Here is a 26,177-nt window from a genome sequence, read left to right on the forward strand (position 1 = left end):
TAATTGTAAGTGACTGCAGCTGATGCATAGTTCACACACCCTAGTCTCTGTAAGTCGCCTTGGATAAAGGTGTCTGCTAAATAAACAAATAACCAGTTAAATGAACAGGATGTCCATGTGAAAATGAATCTGCTATCTGCAAAGTATATGAAACATACAAACTAAAATTATTACAATTTTCAACATCCCTCCATAAGGAAATATTTATATTCCTAAGACTTTGTGTCCAAAAAAAAAAAAAAATTAAATTTAAATTTGAATAGATTAATTTATTTAACCAGGAGATTTAATTTATTAATTTATTTAAATCAGGTCTCGTTTACAAGAGGGTCCTGGAAACAATAAAATAACAATTGCAATGTATAAAAACAATTATATTTATTATTATTTACTTATTATTTATAATCATTTCTAATGAGTTGGATTTCCAGACAGGGATGTCTTTATTTATGGGTGTGGTAGTTTAAGATACTGCTGCAGAAACCTGGAATGGGTTTTCAGCATCTCTTCATTAAGTGCTTTACTTACCCATAGGCTCAAACTTTCTCTCCATGGCTAGAAGAAAAACAGAACAGTCCATATTATTGGAAACGTGTTTGACATGTTTAAAATGCACAGAGCTATATGAAATGCCTCATGATAATGATAAAGTTCATACCATCCATTCTTCTCCATTGGATCACCAGCGGAGGAATGGCTCCAATACTGAGAGCTAAAGTCAAGAAGAAAGCCACCATCCATCCAGAGACTCCTGGGAAAAAATCCCCTGGAAAACAACACAGTAGCTCAACACACTGGAACACACACCCCTCCCAACACTGAGACACACCCCTCATAGTGAGCATTCCACACACACCCCTCCCAACACTGACCACACCCCCTCATAGTGAGCATTCCACACACCCCTCCCAACACTGAACCACACCCCCTCATAGTGAGCATTCCACACACCCCTCCCAACACTGAGCCACACCCCCTCATAGTGAGCATTCCACACACCCCTCCCAACACTGAACCACACCCCTCATAGTGAGCATTCCACACACCCCTCCCAACACTGACCACACCCCTCATAGTGAGCATTCCACACACCCCTCCCAACACTGCGCCACACCCCCTCATAGTGAGCATTCCACACACCCCTCCCAACACTGACCACACCCCTCATAGTGAGCATTACACACACCCCTCCGAACACTGAGCCACACCCCTCATAGTGAGCATTCCACACACCCCTCCCAACACTGACCACACCCCTCATAGTGAGCATTCCACACACCCCTCCCAACACTGACCACACCCCTCATAGTGAGCATTACACACACCCCTCCGAACACTGAGCCACACCCCTCATAGTGAGCATTCCACACACCCCTCCCAACACTGACCACACCCCTCATAGTGAGCATTACACACACCCCTCCGAACACTGAACCACACCCCTCATAGTGAGCATTCCACACACCCCTCCCAACACTGACCACACCCCTCCCAACACTGAGCCACACCCCTCATAGTGAGCATTCCACACACCCCTCCCAACACTGACCACACCCCTCATAGTGAGCATTCCATACACCCCTCCCAACACTGACCACACCCCTCCCAACACTGAGCCACACCCCTCATAGTGAGCATTCCACACACCCCTCCCAACACTGAGCCACACCCCCTCATAGTGAGCATTCCACACACCCCTCCCAACACTGAGCCACACCCCCCCAAACACCGCAGACATTAAAAATAGAGGACTGCACAACACCACCCCCAAATGTGTTCGATTCAGATATTGACTGGTCCACTAGTTCATGTGTTTGATTCAGATATTGACTGGTCCATTAGTTCATGTGTTTGATTCAGATATTGACTGGTCCACTAGTTCATGTGTTTGATTCAGATATTGACTGGTCCACTAGTTCATGTGTTTGATTCAGATATTGACTGGCCCACTAGTTCATGTGTTTGATTCAGATATTGACTGGCCCACTAGTTCATGTGTTTGATTCAGATATTGACTGGTCCACTAGGTCATGTGTTTGATTCAGATATTGACTGGTCCACTAGTTCATGTGTTTGATTCAGATATTGACTGGTCCACTAGTTCATGTGTTTGATTCAGATGTTGATGCCCCATCATGGTGACTGTAATCTATGGTCAGTGTCAGTCAGGCTCAATCCACAAACATGTGATACTCACGGGATATGTGGAGTTTGGATTCCCAGTCTGGTTTGGGTATTTTACTTCTAACCAGACAAGAGAACACATTGGACTGCTGTTTGATTTTGATGTAGCTGCTGACACTGAGGAGCCCCTGACTGTCCCTCTGCACTGTTGTGTTGGACAGTGATGTCACATTGTTTCCATCCCTGTCTCTCCAGATCACTTCAGGTTCAGGGTCCCACCCCTCTGATCTGCACACCAGCCGGGTCTGCTCTCCTTGTGTAGAGTCCATAGAGATTGAGGGCTGGGTCCCCAGAGCTGTCAGGGAATAGAGACAGTGAGACACACACAGATAGACTGTCAGGAAATAGACAGTGAGACACACACAGATAGACACACCAGCCGGGTCTGCTCTCCGGGATATGGTGTTGTTTAGATGAAAACATATTGCAATTCATCATTACTGAAGTCTGTTTTAAAAAGGGAGCTGGCAGCACTTAAAATAAACAAATCCCCAGGGCCTGATGGAATCTGTCCAGGAGCCCTCAGGGAAACTAGAGAGCAGATTGTTAAACCAATATGCTATATACTGAACACATCTACAAATAAAGGAGCCATCCCACTGCACTGGAAATTGGCAATGTGTTTCTATATTTAGAAAAGGAGATACATTTGACCCTGGGAACTACAGACCTATAAGTTTAACATCAATCATGGAAACTACAATAAGAACAAAATGGAGGAATATTTATATAGTAACAACATTATAGGAGACATGGCTTTAGAAAGGGTATATCTTGTTTAACTAATTTACTACATTTGTTTCAGTACGTGACTATTAGCGTCAACAAGGATAGTGCATACATAATCTGCATTTGACAAAGTACCACACAAAAGACTATACCTAAAGATTAAAAAAGTAGAAATAAATGGTAAAGTAGCAGCATAGATTGATAACTGGTTACAAGATAGAAAGCAGAGAGTTATAATTAGAGGCCAGGCATCAAACTGGAGTAACATAACAAGGGGGTACCACAGGGATCAGCACTGGTACCATTGCTATTCTTAATCTATATAAATGACCTGGACCAAGATATAATCAGTAAGATGTGCAAATTTGCAGACAACACAAAACCGGCAGGGGTAGCCAACTCCCAATCAGCAACTTTAATAATACAAAGAGATTTAGACAGGATTCAAGCTTGGGCTGACACATGGCAGATGAAATTTTAGTGAATAAATGCAAAGTCTTGCAAATAGGACGCAAAAACATTAGAGGCAAGTACAGCATGAATAGTAACGAAATAGAAAAGGTCTTGGTGGTAGTAGTGGTTGAAAAAGACAAATATAATGTTAGGTTCCCTTTCAATTCAAGGACGACCAACAACATACTTAGGGGATATGCCTGCTTATTGGTAGGTTTTTACTGAGCTCTTTATATCAGAGCTGCCGATAGACGCCTCCCTTGGGTGACGTCCTCGGTTCCGCCTACCGAGGAATCAAAATAGTCAGCCCATGGAAGCCATTTCTCGTTTTGCCTCTCAAGATGGTAAGGTAAGACATCTGTGTTTACAACTGAGCATTATGAAAGAGCTTTTCCGAGTTGACTGCAGTTCCCCTGCATTCATGCTAAAAGCTGGCTTGCCACCTTCCTGGAATCAGTGGCTCCATTCGAGCTCTTCTTGTGCTTTCTGTGCATATTTTCACAGCCTGTCTCGCTTGCTGTCTTTACTGTTTACTGTCTGTTGTATGTGAGCGACTGCCTGTGCAGTATTATTTAAAAGTGTGTGTGTGTTGTCTTTCCAGCCTACACTCTTGGAGAGAACGCAGTTCTTCTGCTGGGGCTAGGCTCTGCTCTATCCCCGCCATTGAGTGATTTGCTGACTGCTGTGTGTGCAGTTGGGCGAAATATATATTAAATTATTATACTGTTGTTGTTGCCTGTCTAATCGACCTTGTCACACAACCCCGAACATGGTAAAGTGTGGGTCAGTGTTTATACAGCATGTCTGTGTATTTGTGATCACTGCTGGGTAGAGTAAACACAGTGAACATGGTAAAGTGTGGGTCACTGTTTATACAGCATGTCTGTGTATTTGTGATCACTGCTGGGTAAACACAGTGAACATGGTAAAGTGTGGGTCACTGTTTATACAGCATGTCTGTGTATTTGTGATCACTGCTGGGTAGTGTAAACACAGTGAACATGTTCATGTGTGTGGTTAGCTCTTTATGTGACTTTCTAGTGTAATTCTATCTGCAGTTACTGCAGCATCATTGTAACTGTAATTGTAATTGAATACAGTAGCATTGCAATTGTAATTGTAATTTGAGCAAACAATGGTGCTGTAATTGTAGTTGTAAGTAGAATTATAATTGACCGGAGGTCTGCTGCTGATAGAATGAGGTATATGGGGCTCTGGGCAGGGTGTATCAATTCATCACGTGTCGATGAATCGCAATGCTTTCTTTACACAAGTCATCGTATTGTAATAGGTCTGTATCGTTTGTATCGTGATACAAGACCAGAAAGCAGCACAGCTCATTACAGATCACCAGATGGTTCTTGAATGAAGAATAAGTGAGTCTATTGGTCCATCTGCATGGAAACACTAACACTTTCACAGATATCTAGAGAAACGCTTATCCGATTGGTATAGAACTCGAAATCAACGTTATTGAGCAGAAGATATTGATAATATCAGATTCTGGGGATACAAGGGTGTATATCTGTTTGTCTGTTTGTCTCGTTTGTTTTCACATATTTGGAGAACTGCTTATCCGATTGTCATGAAACTTGGTATAACATTATTGAGCAGAAGATACGGAGAGGATCAGATTCTGGGGGTGTATAATCCCTATATATATATGCATATATAAACAGGTATATTTAACAATCACCAGCGGTTTGAAATGCTCCAGTTTACTAAAATTTGTTTCTGGCAAGTACAAGAGAACAGCGTTTGACCACCTTCAACTTATCCTGAATTCTCAAGTGATTTCCACGTTTCTGAATATCACCCCTGCTCTGCGCATTTACCTATCCTTAATGTGCGATCATTCTTGCGCATGGGACTCATTAATGAACTGAGAGCCACCATGAACCAGGATCGCCTAAACAACCTTGCCATCATGTCCTCGGAATGTGATATACTCCCAAAACTGGATTTTACTGACATTATTAGAGACTTTGCACAGATGAAATTGAAAAGATTAATTGGTTTACTTAGAACAGAGGTGATTCCGAAAATTTAAGTAACATGCTGTTTAGTTTTCAGATAGATTGTGGTGTTGAGCACTTACTAACATTAATATTCCTAATATTGTCTTTTAAAGGTTGTTTTCATATTAATCCAGTTATTAAAAGTTGTGTATTTAAGTCACTAGATGGCGCTGTGTAATGCCAAGTCTTTATAGCTAATTGTTTCATGAATGTATTGCACGTTTGGTATTTACGGTAAAACAATGGGAGTGGTTATTTGAATCTGGTCATGTCTATTTTTACTGTCATGATCATCATGACAGTAAAAATAGACATAATGAAGCGTTCTTACCTTTGTATAAGTTAGTGATCAGCAGATGAGTCAGCCGCACAAAGAGCACAGCATGTGGGTTTCACTAACTCTACTGTGCAGAATATATATTTTTTTTATGTGTAAATATCGGGATTTTCTTCCTATGCATCGGGACGCGGGACATTTGCTAGGAAATCGGGACTGCCCAGACCACATAGGGACTGTTGACATGCATGTCTTATGCATTGATCGATCTGAAACCTAGCATATACAATTAATTCAGGAAATTATATTCACATTGCGCAATTAATTAATATGATTGTGTGACAGAAATATGAGTTTTGGTTGTAAATCTCCCTCCCGACCTGTGAGGGTGCTAAGCAGCGAAAGGGGAAGTCTTTGGACGGACTGGCCTGACAGTTATTTTCCTGGGACGGGAACTCGGTCAGTCTGGAAGAAGGCAAGAGACTGTTGCAGGAATATATTGACCCGGAAGGTAAACTATGTAGCAGCTGCAGACAGTAAAGGCAGCTGCAATCATTTACCTAGGAGTCATGCATAATGGCATAAAGGGGCCATAGAATTGTAAATCTTTTCCTTCGCTTGGTTTCAGAGCACATACGGAACTGGAAGGACCGGGAGAGAATCCCCATTTGAACTGTGATAAAGTATTTGTGAGTGTTTTGTTTGTTTGTAGCACTGCTAGTAATTGTCTTTTGTCTGTGAATTCACTTGCTTGTCATGTAACTTTTCATACAAGATGGCGGAATATTGACAGCTTTAGTTCCACAGGTAAAAATACATTAGTCTTGAAGTGAGTGTCCCGAATTCAAAAATACGACATATGTGCACATTTGAATTGTTTTTTTTAGATGTTTACTAATCAAAGGTAAATGATCAATTTACCTTTTTATTATCAATCTACTGGCAGCCTATATTTTCTTACTGCGCTAAAACAGAAGTAAGCGGTGCTCCAGTAGGTCACAAATCACAAGCCCCTAGATCCACACGCTGAGAAAAAACAACAAAGTCAAATAAAAATCAACAGGTTGGATTTTATTTACCACAGGCTAAAGTGTAGAAGACAAACTATACAAAAAGTCAAACACTGCCTGAAACGTTTGCACGGTGTAAATGGTCAATTAATTAATAGGCTAAGCGCTTCTTTTGGTTGCGTCGCGGTGCCATGCTTAATGAGAGGGTCGCTATGTTGAGCTAAGTTAATACAAAAATATGTTAGTATTATTGTGGGAGCGGATAACGTGTTATTATTTGTTTTGCAAATCATTATCATCATTTTCCTGCCGAGCTTTACACCAGGGGTGTATTGCCGGAGGATTATTGCTTGGTCGCCAGACGAGGATTTTTATAAAAATAAAAGATCCCTTTTCCAAATCAGATTACAGTTTCCATTTGTGATTATTCCTGCACTGCATCCCCTCTGCACCTGTTCTACTCAGCAGCCACTTTGCCACAGGCTGATTATTTTATTTTTATGTGCTTTGTTGTATTGATTAAGTCTTTATTAAACAAAAAACATATCACGCTATGAGCTACAAGATGTACCGGTCAAATCTTTTGCTGCATAATCAGTAGCTATAAAACTGTGGTCAAGCAATATTATTGACATTTACACACAAAATGCAGATAAAAAGTACACACACACAAATATGCATAAACACATACTGTCATTATCTATGTTTAAATAGGCATGGTACTAAAGTTCATTATTTTTAGAATACTATCTAAATTCACATTTTAGGAAGTTCAAGTTAAATGGAAATGGGGAGGGGAAGTTGTTTGACCTGGCTGAAGGATTTTCATCAGGGCTGTTAACTTCCTCACCGCTTGTCTCCGATACAGATTTATGACTTGTTTTCATTTATCAGATGATTCAGTTATCAGATTTAGCAGACTTGTTTTCATTTATCCACTTTCTAATATAACTCTAGATGGTAGAGGTTAAATTTACACTCGCAAAATATTTACTTTGTTTTCTGTGAAACGTTCACTTCGCGCCACGTAAGACCCGCCCCCTGCTCTACTTTTTCAGTGTGTGTGTTGTACGGCGATTACGTAAATACACAGGGATCTCTTACAATAAATACAAACTTGACTAAAAAACACTAAATGTTCTACAAATGAAACCCTAAAATTCGTTTTCGGTGGGGGGCGTTGCCACTTGCACCCGCGTGGGGGGAGGACTCCCATTCTCCCCTTGCCTTCTACTTTAAAATGAAAAGACTGACAGTTCTGGTTCCCATATCATAAGAAAGACATTGAGACATTGGACAGAGTACAGAGGAGAGCAACATGATTGATTCCAGGACTGAAGGGCATGTCATATGAAAATAGACTGAAAGAGATGAATCTGTATAGCCTAGAAAAATGGAGAGTCAGAGGCAAGATATTTAAAATTGTCAAGGTTTTAACAAAGTAACTGCTGAGAATTATTTTTCACAGGTCACAGAGAACAGAACCAGGGGCCACAGGTGGAAAATGAAGAAGGGCATATTGAGAACAAAGGGGAAAGGGTGGTGAACCATTGAACCATTGGCTGCCAGACAGAGCTGTTAAAGAGCTGTGTCCTTCAAGAATAGACTGGATGTCTAGACTGGAAGACTGGAATAGTCATGAACAATATTGTATATACCCCTATCTGTGACAACAATAAGACTTTTAGCTGGCCGCCTGGAGGAAGGGCAGTCCGTTTAGCCATGGATTCCCAGAGGTTTCATTTCCCCTACTAACCTGCTTAGGGTTTTTTTGTTTTTCCTAACCTAAGTGCAAACGGACCACACTGGCACCAAAGCAAGCATAGGTGGGCCAAATGGCCTTTTCTCATCCTGTACTAATCCCTACTTGACATTTTAAACTTTTTTGGTTTTTAAACTTCAATTGTATGCCTTTATTCTAGACTGATCTATTCTGGCCTCAGAGCTTATACTATCAGGTCCTATGATTGGCCTAGCTCCTCTGTACCTTATTTCTGTAATGATGTGGCCATAATTGATGTATATTATTCTATGTTGGGTCTAACTGGAGAATGATATAAACTTAGACAAAGTTCCTTCAATTTGTATTCCACACTTCTGTAGCAAACACTACCTGTAACTATCACTTCAGTCTGTCCTTCTTCATTCCATCTTCCATCATCAGTTAAGCAAGTATAGACGCCTCTATCCGAGGGCTGGATGTTTCTCAGATGCAGAGAGATATCACCCGTCTGCAGTGCAGAGGGAGAGAGAGCAGTGCGGTGCCAATAAAGTCTGTCCTGTTTGCTGACCTGATACTTTTGGTTCTGATATAAATGAACAGGTCTGTCGAATCTCTCCCTGAACCACCTCACTTCCATGTCCACAGCACTGACTCTGGGTGAAATGCGACAGGGCAGGATGACATCATCACCAGCCTCAGCAATGACAGGCTGATCAGAGCCAACGACACGCCATCGTCCTGAGAAAGAAAAGACAAGGTCAGGCAATAAAAAGTTTCTTAAAAACAGCATCTTAATAGATTAAATATTTGAAAGCTATTATAAGTAGGGTTGGTGCTCATCTTGTAAGTTATTTGAACTCAATGCTATACATCTATACAGAGACACTAAACACACTGAAAATGAAATATTGCATCTCAGTGGATCTGTCCTGTTGAATTATTGTCATGTTACAAATAGGAGGTTGTCTCTTCATCAGTTTCATTTCTACAGTCCCTCTAGAATCATCTATTCTGTCCTCAGAGCTTATACTATCAGGTCCTATGGTTGGTTTAACTCCTCTGTACCTTATTAGGTATTCATTTCTGTAATAAAGTGACTAGAATTGATGATATTATTCTATGTGGGGTCTAACTAGAGAATTAGCTAATCTTAGATTAAAGTTCCTTCAATTTGTATCCCACACTTCTGTTTAAAACACTACCTGTAACTATCAGTTCAGTCTGTCCGTCTTCAGCCCATCTTCCATCATCAGCTGAGCAGGTATAGACGCCCTGGTCAGAGAGTCGTAGGTTTCTCAGATTTAGAGAGATATCGCCTGTCTGCAGTGCAGAGGGAGAGAGAGCAGTGCGGCCCTGGTAGTCACTGTCCTGTCTGCTGAGCCGATCATTTTGGTTCTGATATAAATGAACAGGTCTGTCAAATCTCTCCCTGAACCACCTCACTTCCATGTCCACAGCACTGACTCTGGGTGAAATGTGACAGGGCAGGATGACATCATAACCAGCCTCAGCAATGACAGGCTGATCAGAGCCAACGACAGCCCTTCCACCTGAGAAAAAAAAAAAAAAAAAACTGTTAGGCAATATGATGGTGCAAGTCCCATGCCATGTAAACAAAATAAAAACTATAGCCTGGCTTAAGCCAATGTGGACACTTTTGTTTTTAAACAATGATTGTATACTGTGAACACGCTGGCTGTAGGGGTGACGTCAGGCCAGAAAGAAACACACAAACAGGCAGTACTGGTGAGTGAAACTGAGATGCTGTTTTCTTTTACGGTTTCTCCTTCTCTCTCCCCCGTTCTCCACTCTCGAACAGACAACCCCGAGTGAGTGCTTCGTGCATCTATATATATATAATTGTGCTGGGATTCAATTACCAATTAATTATTATCATGCTCACATATCAATACACTTAATTTGTGAAGTGATTTGTGCCACCCTCGTGTCTAAATACAATTATACATTTTAAACACTTGTGCTCATTACCCACATTATATCCTGTGTATCAACTACAATACACCAATATTAACACAACACACAAATGCACACAGGGGTGGGGCACATTGTCATATATCCCCCCCTTGTGCGCAGCACACATGGCCTCAATGGCCTCCTCTCCCTTAGTCTCAAAGTTCCGGTCGTATGTCCGGCCCAGAAACAGGGGCAGCAATGGTCCACGGGGGCGGCCATGGTGGGACGTCCTCTTCGCAATCCAACACCCCTGGCTGGAGGAGCCAGTCCTGGCAGTGGAAATGCTGCTTTATCTCGTTGTACCCATGGCAGCGGAAAAACTGCCAGAGGCAATGCTGTCCGCAGACTTGCGGACAGCTCCCAGGCTGACTCATTCAGTCGAGGCAGTCCTGGCAGCGGAAAGGCTGTGGGGGCAGGTGGTCCCCCGACCTCCTCCTTCTTTGTAGCCGGCAGCTCCCCCCCCCCATGGGGCTCTGGCCACAGCACTTCCTGCTGCGACCCCAGGCAAGTTAGAGCTGGCGGCGACCCCCAGCAAAGCAGAGCCGGCGGCGACCCCCGGCGAAGGCAGCAGCGGACCCGAGAGGCGAACTCGGGAGGGGAGCCCCTGGCCACAGAGGCAGCAGCGGGAGAACCACTTCTCCTTTGTACCCTGTAACTGGTCGCTCCACACGAAATGCGGAGCATCAGTCAACCCCAGGCGATGCGGAGCAGCAGGCAACCTTGGGCAAAGTGAGGCAGGCATCCTTGGGCGGTGCTGGATTCAGGACCAGTCTTAGTGCTGTGGTTGGCCACTGTGGCCCTCTTCGTGGTCGCTACGGCCGGGCTGTTTTCTGCTGTGCTCCTCTCAGCAGACTATGAAATGGCTGCTGAGGAATGCCAGCATCACGTCCTGGTGAAGGGAGAGGCAGCTCCTGATCCTCTCCCCCTGGTGATGGTGGAGGCAGAGGCAGCTCCGGCTCCTCTCCTCATGATGGTGACGGTGGGGGAAGTGATACCAGCAGGAATTCACCCTCTGCTGGTGGAAGTGGACCCAGCAAGCATTTACCCTCTGCTGGTGGAAGTGGACCTAGCAGGCATTCACCCTCTGCTGGTGGTGGGAGAGGCAGCTCCTGCTGTTCTCCCTCTGGTGGTGGAGGTGGGAGCAGCAAGCAGTCCTCCCATGGCGGTGGAGGCGGAACCAGTAGGTATTCACCATCTGCTGGTGGAGGTGGGAGCAGCAAGCCAAGAAAAGAAAATGACCCACCTTTTGTTTGTAAAAGTTTTTTATTGGTGATTACACCAGCACTGAATGGGGGGTGACAGTGCTGCTGCTGCTGTAGAGAGATGCCATTTTGGCAGAGGGGCATAATATGATCTCTGGGTTACCGCAAGTCCTGTATAGAGGGTGCAGGTAAAATTAGTTTACTGTATGTCTTCTTATAGAAGGCAGACAGGGCTACCTAATTAAGGTAGGGGTTTTATGGGTTTTTGAAAGACCAAGTTTTAGATTTTGGATTTATTTTTGCTTTGCATTATAATTTTGAATTGTTTATTTGTTTACTATTATTTATTTGTATTTAAATTGAGAAGTTTAGTAGATATTAAAAAAAACACCCAACTCTTGGTTGGTTCCAAGGGGAAGAGTTACCCAAGTTCAGGTATAAAAGGGGGAGGTTGGAGAGAAGAGGAGCTCATTTATTAATTATTTTATTATTTGCTTATTTAGCAGACACCTTTATCCAAGGCAACTTACAGAGACTAGGGTGTGTGAACTATGCATCAGCTGCAGAGTCACTTACAATTACGTCTCACTCGAAAGACGGAGCACAAGGAGGTTAAGTGACTAAGCTAAGGAAGAGAGAGGCTAGGGAAGTGTGTTCTAGCCCTGACTAAGTCTACATGCTGGTTTTGTTTAAAGAAGACATAATTCATCCTGCACTCAGAAGTGTTTTTTTTGAGCTGTACATAGTTATATTTATTTACTTTAAAAGTTTTGATTTTGAGTTTTGTTTTATTCTATTTGCTTAAAAAATAACAGATTTTAGGGTTGCAAACCTAACTTGTGTTCACATCCTGCTTTCCTGTATTGAACATCTACAAGACCACTTGGCTAACCTTACATGCCATTAAAAAAGAACTGTTTCTTAAAACAGCATCTTTAATACAATAAATGTTTGAAAGCTGGTTGGTGCTCTTCCTGTAAGTTATTTGAGCTCAATGCTATACATCCATACAGCGACACTAAACACACTGACAATTAAATATTGCATCTCAGTGGATCTGTCCTGTTGAATTATCTTCATGTTAAAGCACACTCTGAGATCACAGGATTTGGGGCTGTTGGTTATTCCTAGGGTCAACAAAATCACCATAGGAGGAAGGGCTTTTTCATGCAGAGCCCCTGAATTATCAAATGCCCTTCTTTTTTTGTCAGGGAAGTTGGGACTGCTACAGTTTATACTTTTTTTTTAATTTAGTCGTTGCCAAATATTTTATTATTTTCTCCCAATTTGGCAAATCCAATTATTTTTAAGCTCAGCTCCCCGCTGACTCGAGAGGGCGAAGACGAGCACACGCTGTCCTCCAAAGCGTGTGCCGTAAGCCGACTGCTTATTTACACACTGAAGACTCACCGTGCAGCCACCTCAGAGCTACAGCGTTAGAGGACAACGGAGCTCTGGGCTGCTTACAGGCAAAGCTGCAGGCGCTCAGCCAGTCTACAGGGGGTTGATGGTGCGTGTTGAGCCGATGACACTCTGGCCAAACTAAGCCCTGCCCCCCGGGCAACGCTCGGCCTGTTGTGTGCTGCCCCTTGGGAGCTCCCATCTACGGTTGGCAATAGAATAGCCTGGATTCAAACCTGAAACCTCCAGGCTATAAGGCGCATACTGCACTCCACGCGGAGAACCTTTACTGGAAAATTTCTGCTTTTTAACATTATTATTTTTTATATACTGTGTGGAAGGGTGGGGGTATTCACTGACACGGGAGACAGAAGATGTTATTTGCCAACACCGCACAGGTGCCCAGATTTATTTATTTTACTTATTTATTTTTTATTTAGTTTAGCCCGCAGAGGGCGCTGTTGTCCATGGTCAGGATACTGCCGACAGTAAACCAGGACCACAGGATTTCCAACACAGGTATCCCAAACCGTGCACCTTCAAGTGCTCAGAAATAATAATGAAAACAGAAGGAGAAAGAAAAAGGGAAAACACAGTAATAAAACTACAAACAAAAGTTCTGCTTATACAGTGCCCCCACTGCCGCTAAGCCGGTCAGCACAGGTCTCCGTCCTACACCCAGTTGTGCCTATAGATTGGGGTTGGTCAGGGTTCCCCGTACCTCTACACAGTCAGTCCAGATCTCCCCTGTTACATACGGTTTTTAAAATTTACTATTTAATATGTAGCAGTTGTGTGTGTGACATGCCTGGGGATCTTGTATAAATGTAAATGCTTTTTATGTACTGTACAGTGCTTTGTGATACTTTGTATGAAAAACGCTATATAAATGTAATAAAAAAACAAATAGCAGGTTGTCTCTTCATCAATTTCATTTCTACAGTCCCTCTCTAGATGGATCTATTATGTCCTCAGAGCTTATACTAGCTAATACTACTCCAAGGGCCTCACATTGATCAGTGTTTCTTACGAAGTCAGTCAAGTCAGCCGAATGAAATCCAGCAACAGGAAGCAAACCACAGTTTGCAGGATATCAGCACCCCTGTCATAGACATGAGGAGGACTTGCATGGACACAGTTAGTGATGAACCTAATGATCCTTGTGAACCCGGTCAGACGAACCAGCATAAGAGAGAAAAGAACCTCAACGGGCACAAGCCTGGAGTTAAATGGCCAAGAGCTTGTGAGAAAACTGCATGGGACACAGTAAACACAGATCTCTGCTTTGCATGGAAAGGTTAAGTGGAACAGTTGAAAAGAAACTGGATAAATTTGGGGACATCATCTACGCATATGGAAGCGAGGGGTTTGGAGTTGAAAAAAGGAAGGAAAAAAGTAAACTAATCCATGGAAAGTCTAGACGGCAGCAGGAGATTGAACGCTTAGTTAGAGAAAGGAGACAGCTGAGGAAGCAATGGAGAAGAGCAGAACAAAGTCAGAAGGAGGGACTCAATCTCTTACAAAGGGTCATAAAAGATAAGCTTGCAACACTGCGCAGAGCTGAGCGCCTACGGAAACGCTACAAAAAGAAGGAGCGTGCGAGAGCTAACTTTTATAAAAGACCCATTCAAATTTGTAAAGAAGTTATTCACCAGTGAGAAGAATGGCACAATAAAAGCATCTAAGTTTGAGCTGGAGAGATATTTGGATTTGCAATTTAGTTTTTCCAACTTCAGAATTCAGCACTACATGGCAATGCCTAGAAGTTGGAATAAAGGCAGGATGCACCATTTCTCCACTGGCTTTTACCATGGCAATGGAAGTAATCATTAAGGCATCAAAATGGGTAGTAGGAGGAGAGCGCTTGGCTTCTGGAATGCGACTACCACCAATTCGAGCATACATGGATGACATGACAACCATGACTACAACAGTAGCCTGCACTAATCGGTTATTGGGCAAATTAACCAATAAAATTGAATGGGCACGAATGCAATTCAAGCCCACTAAATCAAGGAGCATCTCTATAATTAAGGTAAAGTAGTAGTAGATGAAAGGTTCTACATTAATGGTGAGGCAATAACAGTGTCTGAGAAGCCAGTGAAGAGCCTTGGGAGATGGTATGACGGGGATCTAAAGGACACGGTTCATGTGGGAGAAGTTAGACAACAAGCAGTGGAAGGGTTGAAGAGCATAGACAGCAGCGCTTTACCAGGCAAACTAAAACTCTGGTGCTTTCAGTTTGGTCTACTGCCAAGGCTGCTGTGGCCACTGACTGTGTATGAGGTTTCTTTGACAACAGTAGAGAAGCTGGAAACTTTAATCAGTTCATTCATCAGGAAATGGTTGGGAGTTCCACGCTGCCTCAGCACAGTGGGACTTTATGGTAAAGGAATACTGCAGCTACCAGTCTCCGCTCTAACCGAGGAGTTTAAGTGCGCCAAGGTCAGACTGGAAGTGACATTAGTAGAGTCACGCGACAAATTACGTAAGGGAGGCAGCACCTGTGTTGAAAACTAGAAGAAAGTGGGTGGCAAAGAAAGCCATGGAAGATGTAAAGGCTGCCCTTCGAATCAGTGATACTATGGGGTAAGTTCAACATGGAAGAGGTGGTCGTGGTCTCAGTTCAGCTCCTCCTACATGGCACAAGGCAGTTTCAGCTCAACGGAGGAAGCTGGTAGTCAACGAGGTGCAAAAGCAGGAGGAGAGGATGAGGTACGTAAAGGCCGTTTCCCAGGCCAAGCAGCGAGAATGGATGAGATGGGAGAGTGTGGAACACGCAAGATCGGCTGGCAAGACCTATGGACAATGGAACACAGCAGGATCAGTTTCCTCATCAGATCAACATATGATGTTCTCCCATCACCACAGAACCTAAACCTCTGGGTAGGAGAGGATCCCTCATGTCCTTTGTGTTCATCACCTGCAACATTAAGGCACATTTTGACAGGATGTAAGGTGGCTCTTAGCCAAGGACGGTTTACTTGGCGCATGACCAGGTGCTGCGATGTTTGGCCTTAGCATTGGAAGACAAGCGTAACATGACCAATAAGTTGCCACCTGTTCCATCAAAACATTACACACAAAAGACAACATTCCTCCACCCAGGAGAGCAACCACCAAGAAAAGGTGTTAAAACCAATCCTCGCCCAGGACCACTGGAAGCTGCTAGATACTGGAAAATGCTGGCAGATGTTGGTCAACGGCTGAGATTTCCACCACTAACCTTCGACCAGATATTGTCTTGTGGTCTGGATCAGCATGCCTTGTTAACAGTGCCATGGGAGGATGCTGTAGATGAGGCATATAAGAGGAAGAAACTGCGGTATGCTCAACTAGCCACTGAAGCAGAACAGCGAGGATGGAGAGTCCAGGTTTACCCAGTGGAGGTGGGTTGTTGAGGATTTGTGGCACACTCTACAACCAGGTTTCTCAGAGATGTCTGATTCAGTGGCCAAGAGTTGCGCCGCACAGTGAAGAACTTATCTGAAGCAGCAGAGAGGAGCAGCAACTGGCTGTGGTTGAGACGGAAAGATTCTGGTTGGGGATCTCAAGCAGAATAGAAAGATAGAAATTCTGATGTACAGGTAAGTAAGCTGGGCTGAGTTGAGTGGGGGACGGAGGGGGGTGATGCTGGGACGCCAGAATCACCGTCAAGCCCCCTTGAGGTGTCGTGGGCTAGTCAACGAAACACCGAGGATGGAAGGTGCCCACTTGAAGACCCCAGAGATGTACCCTACTTAGCTCAATCCAGACGGTTGTCATGCTGATGCGCTGGGGAGGCCGCACTGTGGTTGATCCCCGGAGCCAGCATCGCAGCCGTTGTGTGTGCTGATGCGCCAGGGAGGCAAAATAAGCTGATCCCTGGAGCCAGCATTACACTTCAGCCATTAACACCAGACAGAAGGATATCTACATCATCATATAGAAGGAAGCGCAAATGGATGGAGACATATGGATCACATTAGTTTACTGTAAAGCTACGTCTTAGTTGGTGCTTATCTTGGCGAGAGCCGAGTTCAAATCAACATTAAGTTTTAACATCTACTCTCATGGAAATCATGTACATTATTAGGTATTCATTTCTGTAATAAAGTGACCAGAACTGGTGATGTTATTCTACGTGGGTCTAACTGGAGAATTATCTAATCTTAAAGTTCCTTCAATTTGAATCCCACACTTCTGTTTAAAACACTACCTGTAACTATCAGTTCAGTCTGTCCGTCTTCAGCCCATCTTCCATCATCAGCTGAGCAGGTATAGACGCCCCGGTCAGAGAGTCGTAGGTTTCTCAGATTTAGAGAGATATCGCCTGTCTGCAGTGCAGAGGGAGAGAGAGCAGTGCGGCCCTGGTAGTCACAGTCCTGTCTGCTGAGCCGATCATTTTGGTTCTGATATAAATGAACAGGTCTGTCGAATCTGTCCCTGAACCACCTCACTTCCATGTCCACAGCACTGACTCTGGGTGAAATGTGACAGGGCAGGATGACATCATAACCAGCCTCAGCAATGACAGGCTGATCAGAGCCAACGACACGCCATCCACCTGAGAAAGAAAAGACAAGGTCAGGCAATAAAAAGTTTCTTAAAAGAAAGCATTTAATAGAATAAATATTTGAAAGATTTTATAAGTAGGGTTGGTGCTCCACCTGTAAGTTATTTGAGCTCAATGCTATATATCTATACAGAGACACTAAACACACTGAAAATGAAATATTGCATCTCAGTGGATCTGTCCTGTTGAAATATATTCAGGGTAGCATTAGGGATGTGTCTCTTCATCAGTTTCATTTCTACAGTCCCTCTCACCTCTCTGTGTAGAAACAGCTGGTAGCAAACTCAAGACAATAAGACAGGTCCTCCCCAGGAATCTCATCTTCATTCTCCTAGAAAATAACAATAAAGATCTCTTAGTTAAAGCTGAGTGACACAACTAGATGTGCACACTGTGACCCACTGAGCTAACACAATGTAGGATCAGCACAGGCAAGTTCTGTACAGCACTGCACTCCCAGAGCAGACTGCTACATACATACAGAGTCAGACAGGCACATTCTGAGGTGCAATACAATGTATATGAACCAGATAATAATGTATATGTTGTGACAGACAGAGAACGCCAGAATAGAGCAGTATGGAGACACAGGGTGTGCACTACACTCTACAGTAATAGAGCAGTATTGAGACACAGGGTGTGCACTACACTCTACAGTAATAGAGCAGTATTGAGACACAGGGTGTGCACTACACTCTATAGTAATACAGCAGTATTGAGACACAGGGTGTGCACTACACTCTACAGTAATAGAGCAGTATTGAGACACAGGGTGTGCACTACACTCTATAGTAATACAGCAGTATTGAGACACAGGGTGTGCACTACACTCTACAGTAATAGAGCAGTATTGAGACACAGGGTGTGCACTACACTCTATAGTAATACAGCAGTATTGAGACACAGGGTGTGCAGGTATGGCCAAAAGTTTTGCATCACCTAGGATTGAGACAATTTGAACACTTTATGGAACAAAATGTGTTAATTCTATAGGGTGATGCACAACTTTTGGTCATAGTTGTAGAAACGGAATGTTTCTATCACATACAAAAGTGAACACCTGGCAAATATACCTGAATGCTTTTACTTCCTCTTTCAGGAGCCCTATCTGTCTGTCTCTTTGGGGCTTGGTGGCTCAGACAGACAGATATTATTATTATTTATTTCTTAGCAGACGCCCTTATCCAGGGCGACTTACAATTGTTACAAGATATCACATTATTTTTACATACAATTACCCATTTATACAGTTGGGTTTTTACTGGAGCAATCTAGGTAAAGTACCTTGCTCAAGGGTACAACAGCAGTGTCCCCCCCACCTGGGATTGAACCCACAACCCTCCGGTCAAGAGTCCAGAGCCCTAACCACTACTCCATACTGCTGCATTCCTTTTACCAATGATATACCTGAATCCCTCTCTTATTACAGTATAGACCAGGGAGAGACCCTCAGATTAGCAAAGCCATCATTTATAATCATATACAAAACATATACAATAGTAAAAGTCAAGGAGTTTAAGAGATGTCTGTTCAAAACCACAATCGTAACAATTAACCACATGTGACATACCTCTAACTGCAACAAATATCTACCCACATGTAGAACCATGAACACATTTGTAACAACTTTTTAACCACATGCCCAAATATTACTCCGACAGTTAGTTTCCTTCAATGTTAACCTCCACAGTGTGCAACAGACGTGGCTTTTTACTGCGGAGATATCTGCGGATTCCTGTCCACTGTGATTCATACTGTTGAGAAAATAAGGTAATAACACACAACACTACCTTACTGTATTTCTCAACACAAAACCCTTCCTGTGTGGCTGAAACACTCAGCGTCACTTACACTTATAAAACATCCACACTGTATACAAGCATTGACCAGACCAGAATGTAGGCTTGTACTGAAATATTTACACACGCATGTGCTGCTAGCCAATCAAGGGATAGATGCCTTCATATACTGACAGCCTGTTACTCTTGAATCACCACACCCTTATCCACTGTGTGCACAAGCAAACAGAGGGACAGATGCCTTCATATACTGACAGTGTGATACTCTTTAGCATGTGCTCCATCATGTCCAGTTTCATCACAGTGAATCAGTGCTCCTCAGAGACAGTGCATGCAAACACTTTGATAGAGACAGATAAACAGGGAGCCTCCACAAGCCCCAGATTCTGATCCTCTTGATTTGTGATAAAGAAGGATCTTTTTAAGGACCAGTGTGACAGACAGACAGAAAAACAGCCTCCATCTGCCGAGAGATTATGATACGATCAATAACTTGCTGTGCTAAAGAAGGTCTTCAGTGAGCTTCAACACAACAGGAAAGATGTTCTCTAGATATGCACAACTCTAAAGGTATAAATATTAGATTTCTCATATATTTAGGTAGAACTAAAACACTTCCTAATGTTTTTTAAATACACTGAAAGACAACATTCTAAATGAATTTCTTAATTTTTACTCAGAACTCATTACTTTTGTGTTGGAAATTTGTTTGGAATTGTATTTCTGAATCCGCCCCCTCATCAAATATGTAATCATGGAACTATATAAATACCCTCTATCATCTACGCCCTTATCATTCATCAAACCATATAAATACCCTCTTTCATCTTCGCCCTCATCGTTCAGTGTTTGTTTGGTCCCCTCCTCCCTCATCGTTCAGTGTTTGTTTGATCCCCTCCTCTCTCATCGTTCAGTGTTTGTTTGATCCCCTCCTCCCTCATCGTTCAGTGTTTGTTTGGTCCCCTCCTCTCTCATCGTTCAGTGTTTGTTTGGTCCCCTCCTCCCTCATCGTTCAGTGTTTGTTTGGTCCCCTCCTCCCTCATCGTTCAGTGTTTGTTTGGTCCTCTCCTCCCTCATCGTTCAGTGTTTGTTTGGTCTCCTCCTCCCTCATCGTTCAGTGTTTGTTTGGTCCTCTCCTCCCTCATCGTTCAGTGTTTGTTTGGTCCCCTCCTCCCTCGTCGTTCAGTGTTTGTTTGGTCCCCTCCTCCCTCATCGTTCAGTGTTTGTTTGGTCCCCTCCTCCCTCGTCGTTCAGTGTTTGTTTGGTCCCCTCCTCCCTCGTCGTTCAGTGTTTGTTTGGTCCCCTCCTCCCTCATCGTTCAGTGTTTGTTTGGTCCCCTCCTCCCTCATCGTTCAGTGTTTGTTTGGTCCCCTCCTCCCTCATCGTTCAGTGTTTGTTTGGTCCCCTCCTCCCTCATGGTTCAGTGTTTGTTTGGTCTCCTCCTCCCTCATCGTTCAGTGTTTGTTTGGTCCCCTCCTCCCTCATCGTTCAGTGTTTGTTTGGTCCCCTCCTCCCTCATCGTTCAGTGTTTGTTTGATCCCCTCCTCCCTCATCATTCAGTGTTTGTTTGGTCCCCTCCTCCCTCATCGTTCAGTGTTTGTTTGTTTGGTCTCCTCCTCCCTCATCGTTCAGTGTTTGTTTGGTCCCCTCCTCCCTCACCGTTCAGTGTTTGTTTGGTCCCCTCCTCCCTCATCGTTCAGTGTTTGTTTGGTCCTCTCCTCCCTCATCGTTCAGTGTTTGTTTGATCCCCTCCTCCCTCATCGTTCAGTGTTTGTTTGGTCCCCTCCTCCCTCATCGTTCAGTGTTTGTTTGGTCTCCTCCTCCCTCATCGTTCAGTGTTTGTTTGATCCCCTCCTCCCTCATCGTTCAGTGTTTGTTTGGTCCCCTCCTCCCTCATCGTTCAGTGTTTGTTTGTTTGGTCTCCTCCTCCCTCATCGTTCAGTGTTTGTTTGGTCCCCTCCTCCCTCACCGTTCAGTGTTTGTTTGGTCCTCTCCTCCCTCATCGTTCAGTGTTTGTTTGATCCCCTCCTCCCTCATCGTTCAGTGTTTGTTTGGTCCCCTCCTCCCTCATCGTTCAGTGTTTGTTTGGTCTCCTCCTCCCTCATCGTTCAGTGTTTGTTTGATCCCCTCCTCCCTCATCGTTCAGTGTTTGTTTGGTCCCCTACTCCCTCATCGTTCAGTGTTTGTTTGATCCCCTCCTCCCTCATCGTTCAGTGTTTGTTTGGTCCCCTCCTCCCTCATCGTTCAGTGTTTGTTTGGTCCCCTCCTCCCTCATCGTTCAGTGTTTGTTTGGTCTCCTCCTCCCTCATCGTTCAGTGTTTGTTTGGTCCCCTCCTCCCTCATCGTTCAGTGTTTGTTTGGTCCCCTCCTCCCTCATCGTTCAGTGTTTGTTTGGTCCCCTCCTCTCTCATTGTTCAGTGTTTGTTTGGTCCCCTCCTCCCTCATCGTTCAGTGTTTGTTTGGTCCCCTCCTCCCCTGCCTCCTCCTTGCACCGTATCTTGTCCAGGGGGAAGGTGGCCTCGAGTGCTGCTTGTCCTGCCCGCTGGCATTAGTTTAGGGGGAAGGAGACAGAGGGTGGAAGAGCGTGGAAGGGAGATGGGTTTGAGGGAGAAGAGAACACTGAAAGAAACAGGGAGGGGAGAAGAGAGAAGGAGAGGTTAGGGTTAGAAGAGAGAAGGAGAGGTTAGGGTTAGGGTTAGAAGAGAGAAGGAGAGGTTAGGGTTAGAAGAGAGAAGGAGAGGTTAGGGTTAGAAGAGAGAAGGAGAGGTTAGGGTTAGAGAGAAGAGCCATTTCAACCAGCTTCTCTCTATAACCCTAACCCATGCACTGCAACAACCCATCATCTGTAAGCAGGTGTAAATTTCATATCTTCCACAACATGGATTTAGCCCCATAGCATGAAAGCCACTGTATAAATGAAAACTGGACGGCTTTTGAATTTCAAAATTCCTCTGTCTGAGTACAAACAATCACTTAACTGGATTTCTGACTGTATGCTTGTTTTTTAAATTAGATTGCAGTTTCCATTGTAGTATCACCACATATGAACTGTGCAGCACAGGATTACTATAGCCTACTGCAGAATAATAATAATAATAATAATAATTCAGACATTATCAAGGTTATGAAGTTTGCTGTGTATCACTCCACGCCTCTGAAGAGTAGCCAGTGTGACTGACAGAGAGCAGCCAATAGAAATCAGGGGCGTGCCCAAAACAAATGCTGAAACCTGAAACATCACTGAAAATGGGGGTTTAGTATTTCCCAAACCGGAGCCAGGAGGTGTAACATTTTCTCATTTAGTTTTCAATTTACATGTTTACATTAACATCATTGTATTTAGGCTGCAAGCTCTATAGCTGCCCAGCCAATAGGAGTGGAGAGGAGGGGCGGAGACAGCAGTGATTCTGTCTTTGTTACGTAGAGAGAGGCAAGCAGCTTGACAGAGTGCTCAGAGTTATTCAGCTCTACTAGTTTAAAGTGCTGATTGAAATTATTAAAGATTCTAGTTTGTCATAAATATTTGAGCTGCACAGGGTGTTTAGTGCTGGACCTGTGAACAGACTCGAGTCTTAACCTCAGAAGCTCGATAGCGTTCACAAACAGGCTCCTCTCCTCAATGATAATCTATGGGATTTGACTCGATAGCGTTCACAAACAGGATCCTCTCCTCAATGATAATCTATGGGGTTTGACTCGATAGCGTTCACAAACAGACTCCTCTCCTCAATGATAATCTATGGGGTTTGACTCGATAGCGTTCACAAACAGGCTCCTCACCTCAATGATAATTTGAGCTCCTGGTAAAAAATAGATAAAAAACCTTTCACTTCTCATCTCAATCACAGACTGTGTCTTCATTGCATTGCTCTTTCTCACTGTAAACCACATACCATTGACCAGTATCACTTCTCATCTCAATCACAGACTGTGTCTTCCTCATTACATTGCTCATTAACAAAGCAAGCCTGCAAATGCTCTGGCTTTTCTGTTCTGTACCACATCATGGATCGTTATCGCTGTGTTCCCTGTTTGACAATGTGGGTAATAATCCTTCCACTATCAGTGTACTAGAGAGGCCATTTTGAAAAGACCTTTGAAACAAAAAGTTGTCAGGATGTTAACAATGAAAAGAATAATTCAGTGATTTCAGAAAATCGGGGCTTTTGCTGTCCTCAGCATTTAAGTATTTTTTTTTTCAATTACATCCTAAATTGACATTTAATTAAATGTTTATATTTTAAAGTAGGATCAATTTACTACAAATTATCAATAATATTTTGAAAAAAAAAACAATTGTAATTCATAGAAATTTACACTTAAGTCAGTAACATGGTTAAAATAGAGTGTCCCAAGCTAAAGTCCCAAAATTTCAAAATCTCACCAACAACAAATATTTCTGCAAGTTGTAAAGCACTTCAGCTTCCCTGATAATAAACAGTTGTATCTATTTAAATAACAAATAATCAAAACATAAAAATAAATGTCAAATTAGAAATGAATGCATTTTAATTCTGAAAATATCATGTCACGCATGGTCACAGTTTATGGATTTCGCCAATTTAAGTAAGGAATTTAAAAAGACAGCTACAATGTTGGGGTCCTCAGAGGGGTCCTACTTCACTGCTTATAGAAAGATGATAAGAGAGGCTTGGTAAATTTTTCTTGTATTTCTTTTTTTCATATCTATGTAACGTATGTAGAATTGATAACCATAACATGTCAACTTGGTCCTTGGTCTCATTTTGACAAAAGTTGTTTAAAATATTCAAACTGTACAGAAAAGGCAACGGTTATTTGTATATTTTGGTCTAATATTATATAATACAGTAATCTTTTTTTATTATAAAAATGTAGTCGTTGCCAATTATTTTTGATTATTTTCTCCCAATTTGGAATGGCCAATTATTTTTAGGCTTAGCTCACCGCTACCACCCCTGCGCTGACTCGGGAGGGCGAAGACGAACACACGCTGTCCTCCGAAGCGCGTGCCGTCAGCCGACCGCTTTTTTCACACTGCGGACTCACCATGCAGCCACCCAAGAGCTACAGCGTCGGAACTTACAGGCAAGCCCGCAGGTGCACGGCCAGACTACAGGGGTCGCTGGTGTGCGGTGAGCCGAGGACATCCTGTCCGACCTAACCCTCCCTCCCTCCCCTCTCCCCGGGCGACGCTCGGCCAATTGAGCACCTCCCCCTGGAAGCTCCAGTCCTCGGTCGGCAGAGGAATAGCCTGGACTCGAACTTGCGACGTCAAGACTATAGGGCACATCCTGCACTCCACACGGAGCGCCTTTACTGGATGCGCCACTCGGAAGCCCACATTAATCAGTTTTATTACATTATGAAAGTTATTACCCTATAATATTTTAATGTTAATTTGAAATAATACTTGAAAAGTTAAATTCTTTTTTGCATTGTGTAATTATTGTTAACAGTTTTGATTTTGATAAAATATCAATATGTATTAGATTGTTTTATATGTTTCTTGTTGACATATTGCACTTGATGTTTTATTTTTGTTCTTGTTGAAATATTGCACTTGTTCATACCGTTACATTTTAAATATTCTATTTGATAAATACATATTTTCATGTTTTTTTAATTCTATATTGTTTATTTAAAAATCATTAAACAATTTCAAAGAATACTAGTCACTAGTCAGTTCGTATTCTTGTCATCTTGGTCACGGTATTGCCACAAGATTAAATTGCAAAATAAAAATAAAACTGCTCAACATTTTTTAATTGTTCAATGTTCTGTTTATCCACTATACTAAAGATCATCAGTAGCATAGTTTTTAAAAAAATATCTTGAAAAATATATTATTTTTGTAAAATCAAACAAAAAATACCAATGTATTATACTCGTCTCCATTTAATTAATTGTGTACTTTTCTAGACAGAAAATAGAAAAAATATAATATTTTTTTGCATCATTAACAAGATGAGATGGTAAAGTCTTCACAAACATTGTAAAAATGGTTTGAATAATAATTTGTATTTACATTTTTTTAAAATGTTTTTGCGTGACCAAGTTGACATTTCTTGAGGGACCACAATGTTTATCTTGTTGCCATAGCAACACAAACTTGGTGGGAGCTTGGCAGCTTCAGTTCCATGTACTCGAGGGGTAGTAAAACATTTTGGGACCAAACACTAGACACTGCATTGAAAAAAAGCCAAAAAGTCCCAATTTTCTGAAATCACTGAATTACAGGTACGTATTTAAAGAGCTGTAGCAGCACGCAGGGATGGGTTACGCTAGATTTTTCAGAACCACGCTACTTACTGTTGAAGAGAGCTGTTCTATTAGCTATTGTAACTTTAAACACACAGATTTAGAGTCTGCTTACCTGCTTTCACTTTCACCTGCACTCTGTCTTCGTGCTTCAGTTCAGCTCTTTAAGAATAAATAGAAACAGCTTTTTAAACCGCATCAGTACAGCTGAGTTTAGATATGAGAAGTGTATTCTAAAGATTTACACACTCTGTAAAGAACCTCCCATCTGTTTGAGCAGCTTTCTAGCCTGAAGTAGCCTGTCTAAAGCTAACGTACAATTCCTGGTTTTAGTGCACCGTTACCTGAGAAACAGCCCTTGAGGAACACGCCCACACACTGTCTGCCAGTGAAAGAATGTGTACCTGGTTCAGACATGCCTCAAAACAAACCAACACATGATCCTTTTCACAGAACTGGAGCTCATGAGTGATTTAAAGACTATTCTGGAAAATTAAAAATAAATAGTAATCAAATGTTTCTGTGTTTTTTTTCTTCAGCTAACAGTCAATTTTTAACACAAGTGGATACGGTTCTGTAGATATGTGTAAAAGTGTAACACAGACACTAATA

At 42.7% G+C, this 26,177-nt stretch overlaps 1 protein-coding gene across 3 annotated transcripts in view; it reads right to left on the bottom strand.

Moving 5' to 3' along the window:
• The window catches only part of LOC117965871 (butyrophilin subfamily 2 member A1-like), a 100,430-nt gene extending 74,487 nt beyond the window's left edge, over positions 1–25,943 (bottom strand). The window contains exons 1-8 of one of the 3 annotated variants that reach the window (XM_059014695.1): positions 25,681–25,943; positions 17,781–17,857; positions 17,170–17,517; positions 9,597–9,944; positions 8,785–9,132; positions 2,198–2,479; positions 659–766; positions 529–555 (exon numbers count right to left, since the gene is read on the bottom strand). In XM_059014695.1, coding sequence (XP_058870678.1) covers positions 529–555; positions 659–766; positions 2,198–2,479; positions 8,785–9,132; positions 9,597–9,944; positions 17,170–17,517; positions 17,781–17,853 — 1,534 coding nt within the window. In that variant the 5' untranslated portion in view covers positions 17,854–17,857; positions 25,681–25,943. Of the gene's footprint in view, positions 1–528; positions 556–658; positions 767–2,197; positions 2,480–8,784; positions 9,133–9,596; positions 9,945–17,169; positions 17,518–17,780; positions 17,858–20,142; positions 20,236–25,680 lie in introns of those variants that run through there. The other 2 variants (XM_059014694.1, XM_059014696.1) reach the window with 2 other exon arrangements.
• Positions 25,944–26,177: the final 234 nt, after the last annotated feature.

This window comes from Acipenser ruthenus, chromosome 48, assembly GCF_902713425.1.
Source record: "Acipenser ruthenus chromosome 48, fAciRut3.2 maternal haplotype, whole genome shotgun sequence".
Lineage (NCBI taxonomy): Eukaryota > Metazoa > Chordata > Actinopteri > Acipenseriformes > Acipenseridae > Acipenser > Acipenser ruthenus.